The 16,376-nt window shown below is 53.3% G+C and overlaps 2 protein-coding genes across 4 annotated transcripts in view; both read left to right on the forward strand.

The window, feature by feature from the left end:
* The first annotated feature begins 2,328 nt into the window (after positions 1-2,328).
* On the forward strand, positions 2,329-9,965 carry Pgc (progastricsin (pepsinogen C)). The gene is made up of 9 exons (NM_025973.3): positions 2,329-2,451; positions 4,229-4,388; positions 4,739-4,856; positions 5,581-5,699; positions 6,086-6,285; positions 7,872-7,991; positions 8,448-8,598; positions 9,244-9,342; positions 9,672-9,965. Exons 1-9 carry the CDS (start codon positions 2,393-2,395, stop codon positions 9,822-9,824), a joined length of 1,179 nt encoding a protein of 392 aa, NP_080249.2. The 5' UTR covers positions 2,329-2,392; the 3' UTR covers positions 9,825-9,965.
* A 2,558-nt stretch (positions 9,966-12,523) lies between these two features.
* Tfeb (transcription factor EB) overlaps positions 12,524-16,376 on the forward strand; it is a 55,380-nt gene continuing 51,527 nt past the window's right edge. The window contains exon 1 of one of the 3 annotated variants that reach the window (NM_001161722.1): positions 12,524-12,803. The gene's annotated coding sequence lies outside the window, so the exon portion shown is untranslated. Of the gene's footprint in view, positions 12,804-13,417; positions 13,692-15,228; positions 15,456-16,376 lie in introns of those variants that run through there. The other 2 variants (NM_001161723.1, XM_030249637.1) reach the window with 2 other exon arrangements.

Below are 16,376 nucleotides of genomic sequence, written 5' to 3' on the forward strand. Positions count from 1 at the left end.
CACTGTCTTTTCCCTGTTCCCCCAAATCTGAAGATCTCATCCCTTAGTCCACCAACCCAGACTCCAGTGCATCTCTGAAGACTCTAGGGAAGGAGGGCTGAGCTAGCCTTGAAACACAAGTCTGCAGAGACCTCCCTATCTGTGCCAGGCCCAGGCAGACACCTAGCCCTCCCACCTCCCCTCCCTCATCGCAGTCTTGGGGAGGCTCCAGTGCTCTGGCTGGGCGGTGGGTAGCAGTTGCCAGAGTGGAAAATTCCTACTGGAGAGATGACATACGTGCCTAGCAGATCTGATCCCAGCCTTCTGCCTACAATGCTCTGGTGTGTTAAATCTATATGGGGCCCTGAGTCTGGGGTAAAAGGTGACAGAGCTGGCAGGGGACTTTTTCCACTGACTCCAAATAGAGAGCTTGTTGGTGACCAGGTTGGTGGCCTAGCTAACTCAAGGCATGAAAAAGGTATAGCAAGGTTAGAGGGATGAAGGAGTGGTTAGTGGGATGGGTAAGTGCTTTGGAGAGGGTAATGGGGGAGACAGAGGGGCTTTGAGAATCCCTAAAGATAGAAGAGCAGGGCCTACTGGTATAGACCTGTAATCCTACCTACATAGTAGATAGGTAGTGTTGACTCTGGTGGACAATAAGTTCAAGGCCTGCCTAGACTACAGAGTGAGTTCAAGTCTAGCCTGTGCAAATTAGCAAGTGTCTGTCTCAAAAATAAAATATATCCATGCGTAGAAGCACACACCTACAATCCCTGAACTTGGGAAGCTAGGGCAGAGAGACGGTTGAGAATTCTGGGCCACCCTGGGCTGCAGAGTGAGTTCCAAGTCAACTTGGTCTATCGTGGGAGATTTTGTTTCCAAACTAAAAGAAAAAATAGCCTAGGTCGTGCCAGCCTGGAGATGAGTTTAAATTCATCACCCACATAAAGAGCAGGCCATGACTATATGGCATGTGTCTATAACCCTCGCACCCGAGGACAGAGGCAGATAGAGCCCAGGGACTCACCAGCCTTCAGTTTACATGAGGCAGCAGGCTCAGTACTCAGTGAGAGATCCCATCTTTCAAATATAAGGTGAGGGGGCCAGCAAAATAGCTCAGTGGGTAAAGGAGCTTGCCATCAAGCCTGAGACTCCCCAGGACCCACTTGGTAGAAGAAGAGAAAAACCCCCTGCAGTGGTGACACATTGAGCGACGCCCCCATCCCCTCCCACCACCCCTTATTTGAAAATTTTAAAAAATGAAGGTAGATACGCACTTGAAGAAGACATTCTAACATCTGCCTCTGGCTTCCACATGTACCTGCATAGGTGAAAGTGTGCAGGCGCACACACATACACCATATGAACACATCCACAAACCGGCTCAGTGGTTGACTGGCACACATGAGACCCTAGGTTCAACCCCCAGACCCCCAACCAAATAAAGCTCCCAGATAGCAACGGGGAGGGAAGAGAGACAGCGGGAGAAAGAGCAGGGTGCAGGTGTGGCCCCTCCATTCACACCCTGCTCTTAGAACGCAGCTCACATGGCTGTATGGTGTGATTCTCCTCTGGGAGTGATTCCCGCTGAATTGGGACAGGACTTCATGCCGAAAGCTTCCAAACCACCACTCCGTTCTGACTCCATCTGCTAGCCCCGACCTCAGCATCAGTACTGTCACCACAGACTGCTGCCCCTGAACCCCAGCTCCCAGAAGTTTAAGGGGGATTGGGAATCATGACTTAAGTCAGACCTCCAAGTATGTTGCAAGTATGGTGGACTAGGCGGTTCCTCAAGAGCTTGTCTCCAAGGGGAAACCAAAAATGCCTGGAGTCATTTTGGTGGCTACAGCCTAGGGTTGGGGAGGGGAGCAAGTAGGGGCTGCTATTAGCATTTAGTGGGAAGATGGGGTTATTGGTAGCATCCTACAGTGAACAGATCATGCCCAGAAACAAAGAATTATTTGCTTCCAAATATCATTGGAGACAAGCTTGAGGGACCAACTGTCAGGTCCCAGGCCCCTTCTTCAAGCCCTCACCTCAAACACCTCTATGGCGCCTCTGATTCCCAGAGGTGCAATCTTTGCCACTTCACTGTGCGGCTGCTTTGTTCCCTCATATCGCAGCTACCTCCTGGCCTTCCCTGCTTGAAGTAAGAAAGTCAATAAGATGAAAAATGTCCTGGTCCTGCTCCAGAAGGAAAAACACACAGAAACTATTGATACTTGGAGTCCAAGGGACATCTTGGCTTGGGGCGGGGCAGGGGGGCGGCATGCTTGCCCAGGCTGGGAGTCAGGGGCTGGGCTAGCTCCTGGGTGTATAAAAGGAAGGAGTCCCGCTCAGCTCTCCACTCCACCGCAACGGTCGAGCTCGAAGTGATTTCTTCCAGTGAGACCAGCTGCAAACCGGCATCATGAAGTGGATGGTGGTCGCCTTGCTCTGCCTCCCACTCCTGGAGGCAGCTTTGATCAGGTGAGACTGGAGAATGGCTCTAGGCTCGGAGACCCTCAGGCGGGAACCTGGACTCTGGTGCCTATGAAGGTGTCAGATCCCCTGGGACAGGCATTACAACAGGTTGTGGGTGCTGAGACTCGAACCCTGCACTTCTGGGAAAGCAAACTGTGCTCTTAAACCACGGAGCCATGCCTTCAGCCCCTTCATATGTATTAATAGTGATCCAAAGATACTGTAGTGGGGAGGATTACACAGGTTATAAGGAATACTCATGGATTTGAGCATCTGTAGATTTTGATAGTTCATAATTTTTAAAAAGTTTTTTCTTTAAAATTTGTGTGTGTGTGTGTGTGTGTGTATGTGGGATGATGAGATAAGTGTGCCTGGGCCACTGAATATTTGTGGAGGTCAGAGGACAGATCCAAGGAGTCAGGGCCTCCTTCTACCCTATGGTACTAGGAGCTACACTCAAGTCTTCAGGCTTGGCAGCAAGCCCCTTTCCCTGTTAAGCCATCTTGCCAGGCCTGCTACCTGGTAGTTTCTTGGGTGAAAGGCCAGCTAGCTTAAGCTAGCATGGTGCAACCGCAGTACAGGTGAATGGTGTGCCCTCCCGTGGAGGTGTAAGCAGAGAGACCCTGGAATCCTAGAGTCCTACGAGAATGAGGAGTTACAATGGAAAGAAAGAATACAAGAAAAAGGAATTCTAGGTTGCAGTGCACGCAGGTGGCTCTGCAGAGACCCTTGGGCAATGGCAGCCCACTTGGATCACGCTCATGGTGCCATTGGCAGAAGCCATGACCCCTATGCTCTAACTCTGGAGTTCACAAGTCACTTCCCTGTGGACTGTTCCACGAGGCACAGTGATGTCCCTGGGTTGTAAAGTTATCAATAAGTAGGGGGATCAGCACGATTCCCCTTCTTCCACACTCTGTCCCGTCGGTTGGTTGGTACTTGGTGCCAGAGGACCACCATAGGAAAGGACACTTTGGGGTGAACCTGCTTTCTCTGGCACCTTTAAAAAAGTGTAGCACCATGGACTGGGATGTGGCTCAGTTGGTAGGATACTTGCCTAGCATGTATGATGCTCTGGCTTTGACCCTCAGCACTCTAGAAACTGGGTGTGGTGGCAGAAGAAGGAGGATCAGAAGTTAGAGGCCGCTTTTTGATTCATATCAAGTTTGAGGCCAGCCTGAGACATGTGAGACCCAGTTTCAAAAACATAAACTCACTGATTCTAATAAGGACAATTCTCCAAGTCACCTTCCTGTTCCTGGGGAGAATTACAGGCTGTAGTAGAACAGGGGCCCTTGAGCCAGGCGTTGGTGGTGCACGCCTTTAATCCCAGCACTTGGGAGGCAGAGGCAGGCGGATTTATGAGTTCGAGGCCAGCCTGGTCTACAAAGTGAGTTCCAGGACAGCCAGGGCTATACAGAGAAACCCTGTCTCGAAAAAAACCAAAGAACAGGGGCCCTGGGCAGCCTTTTATGTGGGGTGAGGATGGATAAAGTTGAAGTTGGTTAACTTCCGAATCTTGGAGCAAACATTAAGGAGGAGTTTGAGCGAGGGAGGAAGTAGAAAGAAAAAGATGAAGGGGAAGAAAAACTAGGAAGAATGGAAAGCGAGAGATGGAGAGGAGAGATAGAGATTCAGTGGGCGTGCTTGGGGGCAGACTGGCAGAGAGACTGAGACACACGGACAGAGCTAGGAGACACACAGAGAGAGAGAGGTATGGAAGGAGAAAGGGAAGAAAGAAGAAGGCAGGGCCCGGGCCTGACACATCCACCGCCTTCCACAGGGTCCCCCTGAAGAAAATGAAGAGTATCCGGGAGACCATGAAGGAACAAGGTGTCCTCAAAGACTTTCTGAAGAACCACAAGTATGACCCTGGCCAGAAATACCACTTTGGCAAGTTTGGTGACTACAGTGTACTCTATGAGCCCATGGCCTATATGGATGTAAGTCTTAACACCCTTCTCCCAACCCAGGGTGTCTCTGTCCCTGCTGCCAAAAGGTCTTCTGCCTGCCTTCCTGCCCTGGGTTGCACACATCCTTTTCCTAACCTGCTATGGGCAACTGTTGGAGAGCCTGAGCTGGGGGGAGGGGGGGTTGCTTTCAGCTGAGCCCACGCACAGACTGAGCATCCGTTGCCGCTTGGGGCAGGTTTCGAGGGAAGACTTGGGCCAGTGGTTTTGGTGCGGTCTGGAGGGCAGCAGCTGAGTCCTTCTCCGCTTGCTTTTGGAGTTGCTGAGCCCTTAGATCCCTCAGAGCTAAGCAGTTTATCCTGTAACATCCCCTACCCCACCAGGCTTCCTACTATGGTGAGATCAGCATCGGGACTCCACCCCAGAACTTCCTGGTCCTTTTCGACACTGGCTCCTCCAACCTGTGGGTGTCTTCTGTCTACTGCCAGAGCGAGGCCTGCAGTGAGTGCTGGATGGGCAGCAAGGGGGACAGACACCTCCCTAAGAATGCTGGGAGCAAGTCCACTCCCGGAGAGGAGGGTGGTGGTCTGTAGTCACATGACATGTCCAAATCACATCAAGAGGCTGGCCCTGCAGCTGGGGCTCCATTGCCTTTCCTGCTAAGCAATCTATACCTTCACCTGTGCCAGCTCACCTTACCCATCCTGATCGCTGGGACAATGACACCCCTTTTTTCTCCTGGGCAATCGGCTACTCTGTTTCTAACAGTCAATCCTACCATCTGTTCACCCCACCATCTGTTCACCCCACCTGACCTCTCCACTCACCATGCTTCCATGAAGTGTGTCTAAAGGATAGGTTGGAGCAATACTGGGTGTGGTCTTGTCCGGCAGTAGTGTGGGCGGGCAGATGGAGTTTACCTTTATAATCCTATTTTGGTCCATGGAAGAGCCTTGGAATCCTATTATCTCTGGTCCAACGAGTCTCTCTTTGGTTGTGTCTCATGCTACTCAGGGTCTTGATATAGGCAGCTTCTTGAAGGGGTGGGGGCCATGGGAAGAAGGCATGCTTGGAGGCCCACTCACTCCTAAGTGGGAGTGAGTAGAGGATGCTAAATCCTGTTGGAATTTAAGCACAGACTGAGGAGGGCTGGCACACCCTAGGCTTGAGGGCACGAAGTGCTCCACTCACTAGCCTGTCCTCTATGTCCTGCCTCCCCTTGCAGCCACACACACCCGCTACAACCCCAGCAAGTCCTCCACCTACTACACTCAAGGGCAGACCTTCTCCCTGCAGTACGGCACCGGCAGCCTTACCGGCTTCTTCGGCTATGACACTCTGAGAGTGAGTCAAATTCCCTACTCCTGGGTGGGGCATGGGAGGAAGATGAGGGCCTTAGGCGAAGCCCCCGAGACGAGATGAAACGCTGTTTGTAGGACGGGTGTCAGCACAGTGAGACCTCGTTCATTCACCCGCTGACCCTCATTATGTGTCAGGGAAGCCATGAAGGACCCTTTGGTTGTAGCCATTTTCCTTCAGGAGCATAAGCTCTGCTGAGTTGAGAGGGGCAGGGCAGGGGCAGGGCAGGGGCAGGGACAACACCATAAGTGCTGATCCTTGAAAAAGAATATGTCTCCTGCCAGACTCATCAAGGTGGGGTGGGGACTTGAGTGGGGAGAGGGTCTTCAGTGTGGGTAGTCACTGTCCTGTGTTTTAATCTCCATCCCCAGGTCCAAAGCATCCAGGTCCCTAACCAGGAGTTCGGCCTGAGTGAGAATGAGCCTGGCACCAATTTTGTCTACGCCCAATTTGACGGGATCATGGGCCTGGCCTACCCCGGCCTGTCTTCAGGGGGCGCCACCACCGCCTTGCAGGGCATGTTGGGGGAGGGCGCTCTGTCCCAGCCCCTCTTCGGTGTCTACCTTGGCAGGTAAGCAACCACTTAGCAAGCCCTCAGGTCTGCTACTCAGCTGAGGTTCACTAGTTTGAGGGTTGGCGGCTTCGGCCACGCCTGCCTGAACATTCCTCTCCAAACACTGAATGTTGCATTCTCCACCCCGCATCTGTTTCCTGTCCACTATTTTCTTTTTCATCATTTATTTATTTGTATTAGAGCAGGGGTTGGGACGCACTTCACAGTGAGCTTGTAGAGGTCAAAGGACAACTAACTGGCGGGAGCCGGTTCTCTCCTTTTATTGTGTGGATCCCAAAGATGGAGCTCAGCTAGTCAGGCTTGGCTGCAAGCACCTTCACTCGCTGAGCCATCCTGCCAGCCCATACAATTGTTCTTTGTCTTCCATGGATGTGACAAGCTCCCCTTATCACGGCCCCCCCCTTCCCTCATTACCCCCTCCTACTCCCCCCACCACCACCCCCAGCTCAAATCGGGACTCTGTCTTTCTCTCTAACACTTCCTGGGTCCACCTCCAGTGCCTGCCCCACGGAGGTCCTACTCTGGCTGCGGAGACTTTCCATTCCGCATCTCTTTTGTGTAGTAATCTTGCTTCATCTCCTTTGATCTGTTGTTCCAACCGGTCCTGGAGTCTTTGGGGCGAGGCCTAGGATTGACTTTTAACCTGGTGTTATCCTTCCAGCAGACGTGAGCAGGCGCCAGCTGGGCTTCACACTTCTCCCTTCCTTCCTTCCTTCCTTCCTTCCTTCCTTCCTTCCTTCCTTCCTTCCTTCCTTCCTTCTTTCTTTTCTTTTCCTTTCTTTCTTTCTTTCTTTCTTTCTTTCTTTCTTTCTTTCTTTCTTTCTTTCTTTCTTTCCTTTCTCTCTCTCTCTCTCTCTCCCTCCCTCCCTCCCTCCCTCCCTCCCTCCCTTCCTCCCTCTCTCTCTCTCTCTTTCTCTCTCTCTCTCTCTTTCTTTCTTTTTCTTTTTCTTCCAAGTTAGCTACCATCTAGAGTGTCCATATGCTCACCGTGGTTTAAGGGCCTGAATCTGACTTTGTCACCAACTCTGTGGACTTACTTTTTGCCTGTTTCTAATCACTACACGTCACCTTTGGGAGTTCTATCCATCCCTGCTCTCTACCTTTAGCCGGGAGGCCACTGGAAGAACAGTCTTGCCTCCTCCTCTACCCAAGCCCCACCTGTCTATCCCAGTAGAAAAGCGAGCAGCCTGGCCTTGCACGGGTTCCTGGTAACGGATGGGCTCTATCTAGGCATGACGTCAAAGGCAGAAGACTGCACGGTAGCTGCTGGGGTCACAAAATAGCTGCCTCTTCCAGGGGGACTGGGACTCTAAAGGACAACTTCACCCCAGAGTCTGAAGCACTGAGGATTCTGAGAGACCCAGTCAGGGAGCCCATCTGAGGGAAACATCTCATCTTCAGGGGGCTCCAGTCTAAAGGAAACACAGACTGTCCTCAGGAACCCCAGTCAGAGATACAGAGCGTCTGTCTTCAGGAAGCCTCCGTTGCAAAATGAGGGGAGGAGGTGTTTTCCTCTGAAAATGGCTAACCGACCATGGGAATTGGCTGTTCACCCAGACTCTTCTTCCTTTGGTCCTCTGTAGCCAGCAGGGGTCTAACGGCGGGCAGATTGTGTTCGGTGGCGTGGACGAGAACCTGTACACTGGCGAGCTCACCTGGATTCCTGTCACCCAGGAGCTTTACTGGCAGATCACCATTGACGAGTGAGTCTGGTCGGGCCTCAGACATTCTAAGCCATCCACCCACCCATCCCGGCACTGCTGGTAGAGGGTGGGTGGGAGACCCTCCTCCAAAGTCATAGGTCACCTATGCAGCAGTCTGGCAGCCCAGCCAACTCCGAAGAAGAGAGGGTATGGCCACACAGGGACAGTCAGCACATATGATCTCAGACACCAGGGAGGGCCCCGGTAATCCAACGCTACAGGTTAGAAGCTGTTTCACCATCCTTGCGACAGCCAGTGAGTGGCTCTCTGACTTTCAGTGTGTCTAGAGCCTTCCTTGAGGATTTGAGATGGCCTTGAATAGACTCTAGGGTCCCCTTACTTCCCTTAAGAACAACGTGGCCTCTGTATGCAGCCACCCGTGCCTCTGTGGTTGGAAGCCCCTCTGACCGCCCTGATCAGGTGGGGAACTGAGGCTGCTATCTTCTCACTATTCAGCTTCCTTATTGGCAACCAGGCCTCTGGCTGGTGCTCCTCCTCTGGCTGCCAAGGCATTGTAGACACAGGCACCTCTCTGCTCGTCATGCCTGCCCAGTACCTGAATGAACTTCTGCAGACCATAGGAGCCCAGGAAGGAGAGTATGGACAGGTGAGTCTGGGAAGGCCATCCTGTGTGTGTGTGTGTGTATGCATGCTCACATATATCTTTGGGTACACAAAAATAGCCAAATCCTTGGCCAGGCTTTTAGCTATTGAAGGAACTGGTGGGAGTGGCCCTGGTAGTATAGCAAAGCAAGAATTTCTTCTGAGCCAAAGTCACCTTGAAATCTGGATTGAACACTGTCTGGACTTTAAGATTGGAGGAAAGTAATAAGAAGACGGAGGCCACACAGATGAGTGACAAGGGACAGCTCTATAGTCTACACTCTCCCTCATCTTCATATGCTCTCCCACTCCTCTCTGTCCTTAACCCAGCGGAGAGTTTGCCTACCCCTGAGCCCATTCTCACAGATTCTGGGCGGTCACTGACAGGCCACATGGTCTATAGATCCATATGTTAAAGTGTACTAGCCAAGGGGGTGGGGGTGGGCAGCAATTCAATCTCCCAGAGAGATTAGCGGGTTTCTGAGGTCTCCTCAAATCCCTCCCCATCTGTGCCAACCCTGCTGAATGCTGAGAGTTTGTAAGTCAGGTTCCCCTTGACACTGTGCTCTCCAGTCCAAAGCAGGCGGTAGACGCAGGCCTATGGCGGGTGTGACAGGCACTCTTCTAAGGGAGATGTTCCTCTCTGCAGTATTTTGTGAGCTGCGACAGCGTCAGTAGCCTGCCTACCCTCACTTTTGTCCTCAATGGTGTCCAGTTCCCCCTGTCACCCTCTTCCTACATCATCCAGGTAAGTTCTCACTCCTCTGGGCAGAGCTTCCGGGATTTGGTGTGGGTCTGGAAAAGTGAAGCTAAGGTTTGAACCCAAGTTGTTCTGTCTTCAAAGCTCGACTACCAGCCTGACCTGCTGCAGGCCCGGAGTGGGGGTGGAGGGGGATGGGAGTGGGGTGAGTGGGAGGGTTGCTGTGGAGGAAGGAACCTCCCCCCCCCCTAGAACCATTGCTCAGCAGTCCTGGTTAAGGAGGCTCAACTGTCCAATGAGCCCTTTGATTTCGTTACTCAAGGGCTGAAGTTCAGCCCACAAGTAAACAAATGTGTGAATGTCTTTCTGTTGAACAGGAGGAAGGCTCCTGCATGGTGGGTCTGGAGAGCCTCTCCCTGAACGCTGAGAGTGGCCAGCCCCTCTGGATCCTCGGGGATGTCTTCCTCAGGTCTTACTATGCTGTCTTCGACATGGGCAATAACAGGGTGGGCCTTGCCCCTTCTGTCTAGACTTGACATCTAGACAAACCCCCCCCCCACCCCCGTGCCCTTCCTTCTTCCCCTCAGCCTGTCCCATCTGCCCCGCCTCTCTGTATCCAGCTTTCCTTTTCTGGAAACCTAGACATTCCCTAATAATAAATAGTCCTCCATATTGACCAGCCTGTTGAGTCATTTGTATGTAGGGGGTGAGTATTGGGGGAGCTGGGCAAAGCTGTGCCATGTCAGATTCCTTGGGTCTCGGGGAACTGTCAGAGTGGGAGACAGGGCAAGTTCCGCTTTGATTGACCTTAGTGGCCACAAGGTTTCCCTGTGGGTCACTCAGATGCCAAGTGAAATGGAGTTGGAAGCCAGGCTTGGAGATAGGCCTGTACCCTTCTGTGCTTGGAATCTATTCACAGATTCCCTCTGACGAGATAAAACAGGCATTGAAGTGCCAGGCTTGGTGGCACATGCTTTTAATCCCAGCACTCGGGAGGCAGAGGCAGACGGATTTCTGAGTTCGAGGCCAGCCTAGTCTACAAAGTGAGTTCCAGGACAGCCAGGGCTACACAGAGAAACCCTGTCTCAACCCCCCCCCCAAAAAAAAACCCCAAAAAACAAAAAAACAAAAAACAGACATTGAGGGAGGGGTTTGTGCCTGCCAGGCAAAGGGAAAATACTATGTTGAATCACATCCCCAAACATTCCCACTGGCCTCAAGGCCACAGGAATGCCTTCCAGCAGCGTATGGAGGCGACGGTGACACAGAGCGAGGAGTTGGTCTCCTCAACTTTGAACCAGTTTTGACTAGAGTTTCCTGAAGGATGCTGTATGCATGTTTCTTTCTAACAGTTGTGGTCCTTGAGGAAGCAAGATGCTATTTCTAGGATGACACTGAGTAAGTCCCAGGATGTGTTGGAAGGAGGGCCGTCCCTCGGCTGTGGACCGCAGGGCCAGCTCTTTCCTAGGCTTTCTCTAACCAGCTCAGTGAGAGGTGTGTCGCTCTAGATTTCATTCTTAGGAGCGTCTTAGAAAGCCCCAGAAACTTGCAGTCACATGATGAGGGGGTGGAGAGGAGCAAGAGAAGAGGGAGAAGAGGAAGAAAAGAAAGAGGAGAGAGAGGAGAGAGGAGAGAGGAGAGAAAGAAAAGGGCAGGAGGCAGAGAGAAAAGAAGGTGGTGGGAGAAGAGATGAAGAAAAAGGAGGGACCACAAGCTAAGGGATATCCTAGTGCCGGGAGCTTCCAGCAGGAGGGACAGGCATGGCAGAAGACTAGTAATTCTGAGCAGTACAATGTAGGTGCTGACGCTGGTCCAACTTCTCTCACACTTAGGGGCAGGGACAAAAGGGCAAGATCCAGGTCATGTACCACATTCCAAACGGAGACAGGATATATCGTGAAAACGGTGGGCTCTTGAGCAAGGGGTTTTACATCTCACACCTGCCGGATGAAACCAAAAATCATGCTCCGAGCACAGTGGCCGTTTCCCACCAAGCAGGCAAACTTGCAGAGGGCATTCATTCCATCAGGAGTGTCTGAATAACAAAACAAGTCAGGAGCAGCGGCACACACCTCCGACTCCAGCCTTCTCGGAAAGCAGAGGCAGGCAGAGCTCCGTCAGATTGAGGGCACTATAATCAACTAATGAATTCTAGGCCACCTAGGGTTATTGGGTGAGTCTGTCTCCACGAAACAAAGCAATGGTAGAAATAACAATAAACCAGGTTTTAAGGCCAAGCACGTGAACCCTGGAGTGTGGCTTCAGTGCTCTCGCAGACCTTGCCTGGAAATCTCACAAAGAGAACTGTTTTGATTACAGTTAAGATATCCTGCCTTCCTTTATAACCTTTTACCTAATCAATTACAACAGTATCTGCTACACCCCAGGAAACGTCCCGTGATCTTATTTAAATTTCTCAGCAGTCCTTTGAAGATAACTGCGGGACTCACCAAAACAAAAGTATGGCTATGGTAAAAGACAAGGAGAAGCCCTTGCCCAGTTTCTCTGTCAACTTCCTCTTAATCCCTATGTTTTAAATCTACATTAAAAAAAAATATATATATATATATATATATTTAAACCAGGCAGTAGTGGTATACACTTTTAATCCCAGCACTTGAAAGACAGGTGGATCTCTGTGAATTTAAGGCCAGACTGTCTACAAATCTAGTTGTAGAACAGCCAAGGCTACACAAAGAAACCTTGTGTTAAAGAACCATATATATATACTTACATAAATATATATTTAATAAACTAAAGCTCTGCTTCATACTGGCTTGTCCTGAAATTATAATAATAATTAATAGAGCAACAACAATAATATTGTTATTATTATTTAACAAAGAAATCAAAACTCTCCCCAAGTGGAAGTTGCTAAGGGATAGGGTAACTTCTCAGGTTGCTGCTGGCAATTATGGGGGTGGGATCCTATATTTTTCTCACACTTTCTGGAAAAGCAGCTTGCTATTGGTCCTTTTTCAAGATGTAATAATATAGAAAGTCATATCACGGGCCATCATTGACAGAAAAAAAGAGAGAAAATCTGAAAAGGGAATAAAGACAAACGTTTAAAGTTAAAAATTGACTCCTAGGGAACAGCGGCCAGTAGAATGGAACTGCAAATCCCGGCGAGCCCTTCGCGGCTGCGACGGGGACTACATTTCCCAGCGGGCACAGCGGTAGGCCTATGGGGGGCGGTCCGCAGGAGGGGCGGGTGCTGCCCTCTGCCGGGCGCAGCGGGAAGTGGGCGCGGAGTGACAGCCGGAGCCCAAGCGCCGGGCGCGGGGCTAGGTGACAGCGGAGGCGGCAGCTGCGGGCGGGACGCAGAGAACGGAGACGGCGCCGACAGCGGCGGGAAGGGCGGACGGGGCGGGTCTGGCTGGTGGCGCGTAGCCCGAGGAGCCCGACAGCGGGCGGCGGGCGAAGCTCGGGGGCTGGGCACCCGAACTTGGGACAAGTTGCCGGAACCTCAGGGCGCCGGCGGCGGACAGATTGACCTTCAGAGCGAGGTGAGCGGGACTAGGGGGCAAGGGGTGCAGGGGGACCGGGGAACGCCGGCGCCGCACTTCCCATCCTGTGGGTGTCTGAGACAGGTGGGGGGGTAGGTGGGGGTACAGACTGGAGCAGGACAGGGTGCACTGCGCCGCCACCCACCCGCAGCCGGTGCAGCCCTGGGTACCCGGCGCGTGGCCCGAGCGATGCAGCTCGCCAGCCGGGGAGCCCCTCGGGCCCCTCCCTTCGGGCCGGGCCGGGGGACGCCTCCCCGCGACCTTATGTAACCGGGGCGGGAGTGGCCGGGGCGGGCACGGGCCTTCCTGGCCCGGGGAAGCTGAGCGGAGCTGGGGCGGGAGGTGCAGGAGTGAACTTGCAAGAAGTTTTGAGGGACTCCCGGGCCCTGAGCTCGCTCTCCCTCCCCCGATAGAACGGGGGCGGGGGGGGCTCGGGGGAGGGAGTCCGAGGCCCGAGGAGGTGTGCAGGCACCAAGGCCGGCGGGGCCTGGCCCAGCCTGGATGGTCGCGCGGAGTGGGAGGGCCGGAGAGGCGCCACGCCCCGTGGGCTGGGCTGCCTGAGTCCCGGGTAGTGTGGACGTCCCATCACTGCCTCCCTCCCTCCCTCGTTTGCCTTTCTCTCTCCTGAACCTCTTGCAGAAGACCCCTCTGGTTTCAGCCCCTGATGCCCCTGGCAAACTTCTCCTCTTGCACTATCCCACCACCCTAGGGAACCCCAACTCGGGTCGCACCCTCGGTGCACCTTGCTTTCTGCTTCCTCGAGCTCCCAGTCGTCTGCCCTCCTCCCTGAGCCACACTCTTGGTCCTCAATTCCGGAAAATACGCCCCCTTTTCCCTGTCTACCCCCACACTCGCACTGTCCAACCCCAGGCTAGCCCGCCCCTTCAGGTCAGTGCTTTCGTCTCCCCACCCCCAACTCCGGACCCCGTCGCCTCTTCCGCCCAGCGCCTCCTGGAAGGGAGCTGGCGGATGCCACCTGGGTCCCCGCCCTCGGCCCCCGCTGTGCTCTGGGTTCTGGCTTCACGCACCGCTGCCCGGAGCTGCTCGGGGCTGCGCGAGCAGGTTCGCGCCGCAGCCGCCTGGCGCGCCCCAGCCCCGCGCCCTGGGGAGGAAGGGAGGGCGCCCGCCCGCCCGCCCGGGTGGGGCTGGTCTGCGCCAGCGCTACCCCGGCCCCCGGCCTCCATTCTGCGCCTGCCCCTCACCGCGACGTCCTTCCCCAACCTGCGTCAGTTCTCGCCTGTCTTGCAGGAGACCATTCAGTGTGACAATTGCAGGACTAAACTTGAGCGCTCAGTTCGCTGGGGGAAGTGTGGGCTCCACTTGCCCGCACCCGGAGTGAGGGGCTGCTTGATGAAGCAGGGAAGGGGAGCCTCTGGGACGTGGCCTGAGGCCCCTACACCCACCCTGGCCGGGATTCCACTGGCCCAGACTAGGCACTCGGGCTGTTGGGGGGTGAGGTGGGGACGGTCTCCAGTTTCCTCTACGGCGGCCAGGTGCAGATGCTGGCAGATCCGAACGCGGAGGCCTGGCTCGATGGCCCGCTCACTCCCGAGCTGCCCAGTGCCCCGCTGGAGCCAGTCGCCATCCCCCAGGCTCTGCGTTCGGGCAGCTCCCAGTCTAGAGAAAATGAGCCAGCCATAGTTACCCGCTAGCCAGGAGAGGCAGTAGACGGGAAGGACAGCTGCCTCTGGAGCCTTTACTGTGCCTCAGTTTCTCTCGGCTCATTTGGTTCCCTTCTTTCAGCTCGCCTCCTAGTTACGAGAGAGCTGCGAAGCAGAGGGTGTGATGAAGTGCAGGTCTATTTGGGGGTTCTCCTCTGTGAGAGGAGCCGCTATGGCTTACACTTTACCGGGCCTGGTACAGCTGAGTGCTAAGTCTCTGGCCGCCTAGGAGGTGGAGCTAAATAGAGACCCAAATCGCTTGGTTCCAGGCCCCATGGAATGAGACAAGGGACAACCGAGGTGAACATTGAATCCACAGAGAGCCAACTGTGCATTTTAGGGCTGATGGCCTGGTGACTCAGTCAGAGGTGGGTAGGGAGTGGGCCAGAGAAGGCAAGAGAGTTCATTCAAGTACCGCTGGGGTGTCCAGTGCCCGCCCATCCCATCAGCAGTGAGCCGCCCCCCGCCCCCACCCCATTTCCTGGATGCTGGGAAGTAAGTGGGAGGGGGACCCACCCCTTGCCTGGCTGCCCTTTGAGGGTCTGGCTTCTGGCCCTGATCCCTCCTGGGCACTGTTTATGGCTGTAATTGCTTCGTTAGCCAGGGTTTATAGAGTTACTTAGCACCTGCCCCCACAGGGAGTGGCCCAGCCACCCCTCCCCCTGGCTTCTGTCTCTTCCTTTTCAAAGTCAAGTTGGTTTTTGCAGGCAGCAGGGGTTTCCCCAACCACAGCTGGCATGAGAGCCAGGTTGAGCCTTTGTCCTAGGGATGGAGGGCAGGGGACACTTGGGGCCCAGCATGGGGCTGTCATAGCAATGACAGTGGGAATTGAGTTGGCCTCCTCTAGTAGGGAGGTGGGGGTGGGGAGCTCAGATTCTCAGCGCTTCCAGAAGTATCCCTGTCTCGGGATGCAGCCAGCCTCTACACATGTGCTTTGAAGCCACCTGTTAGGCAGCTGTGAAGATTAAGGGCAGAGAAGGCCAGGTACCTGGTGAGTACATGGTAGAGTTTGTGGAATCAAGTCTTCTCTGTGGCTTCTTTGTGGATGAATTGTGTAGATGGATGACTCTGATAGAGTCACGAGAACACAGCAGTGTATTCATTAGAATATTAATTCTACCAGAGCAGGACTGTAATAAAACCGAGCTGCAAACCCCAGCTGCCAGCATAGAATGTGTCTCTTTGCATCAAGCTAGGTAGGGATTATTGTTCGTTATACTGAGTCAAAGAAGTTAAGTAAATTATTGGGAACCACACAGCCTGGAAGAGGAGGGGTGAGGTTCTAAGCCAGGCCCAACTGATTGCAAGATCCACATCCGTAATTCCTGAAGAAAATCACATCAGTGTAGGCCAGAAGTGTTTGTTTGTTTGTTTTAGTTACTTTTTATTTATGTGTACATGGAGTGCAGTGCCTATGGAGTCCAGAAGGGGGTATCAGATCTCCTGCAGCTGGAGTTACAGACAATTGTAAGCTGCCAATCAGGGTGCTGGGACCTGAGCTTGTCCTCTGAGGAACAACCAGAGCTCTTCTCCACTGAGCCCTCTCTCCCAGCAGTTCTCCTTTAGATGGTGTGTGTGCTGGTGGCTGCTCTTCTGGGGGGACTACAGTTCAATTCCCCGGTATCCACATGGCAGGTCACAACTCCATGGCAGCTCACAACTCCAGTCCTGTGGGATTAGATTTTTCTTCTGGCCTCCCCGGAACTGTACACACGTGGTACACAGACATACATCCAGGCAAACACCAACACACATAAAATAAAAATTAAAATAAAAACAAGTATATAAAAAAGATTTTTTTTTAAAGACTGGGGATAGGGGAGGTAGTTTGAGGACCTTATTTTTTGCTGCCCAGGGTCTTCTGCCCTGGGGCTACCCTTATCTCCTGGCCTCTTTTCTGAGTTGCTGAGCC

The sequence above is a fragment of the Mus musculus genome, chromosome 17 (assembly GCF_000001635.26).
Source record: "Mus musculus strain C57BL/6J chromosome 17, GRCm38.p6 C57BL/6J".
In the NCBI taxonomy this organism is placed as follows: domain Eukaryota; kingdom Metazoa; phylum Chordata; class Mammalia; order Rodentia; family Muridae; genus Mus; species Mus musculus.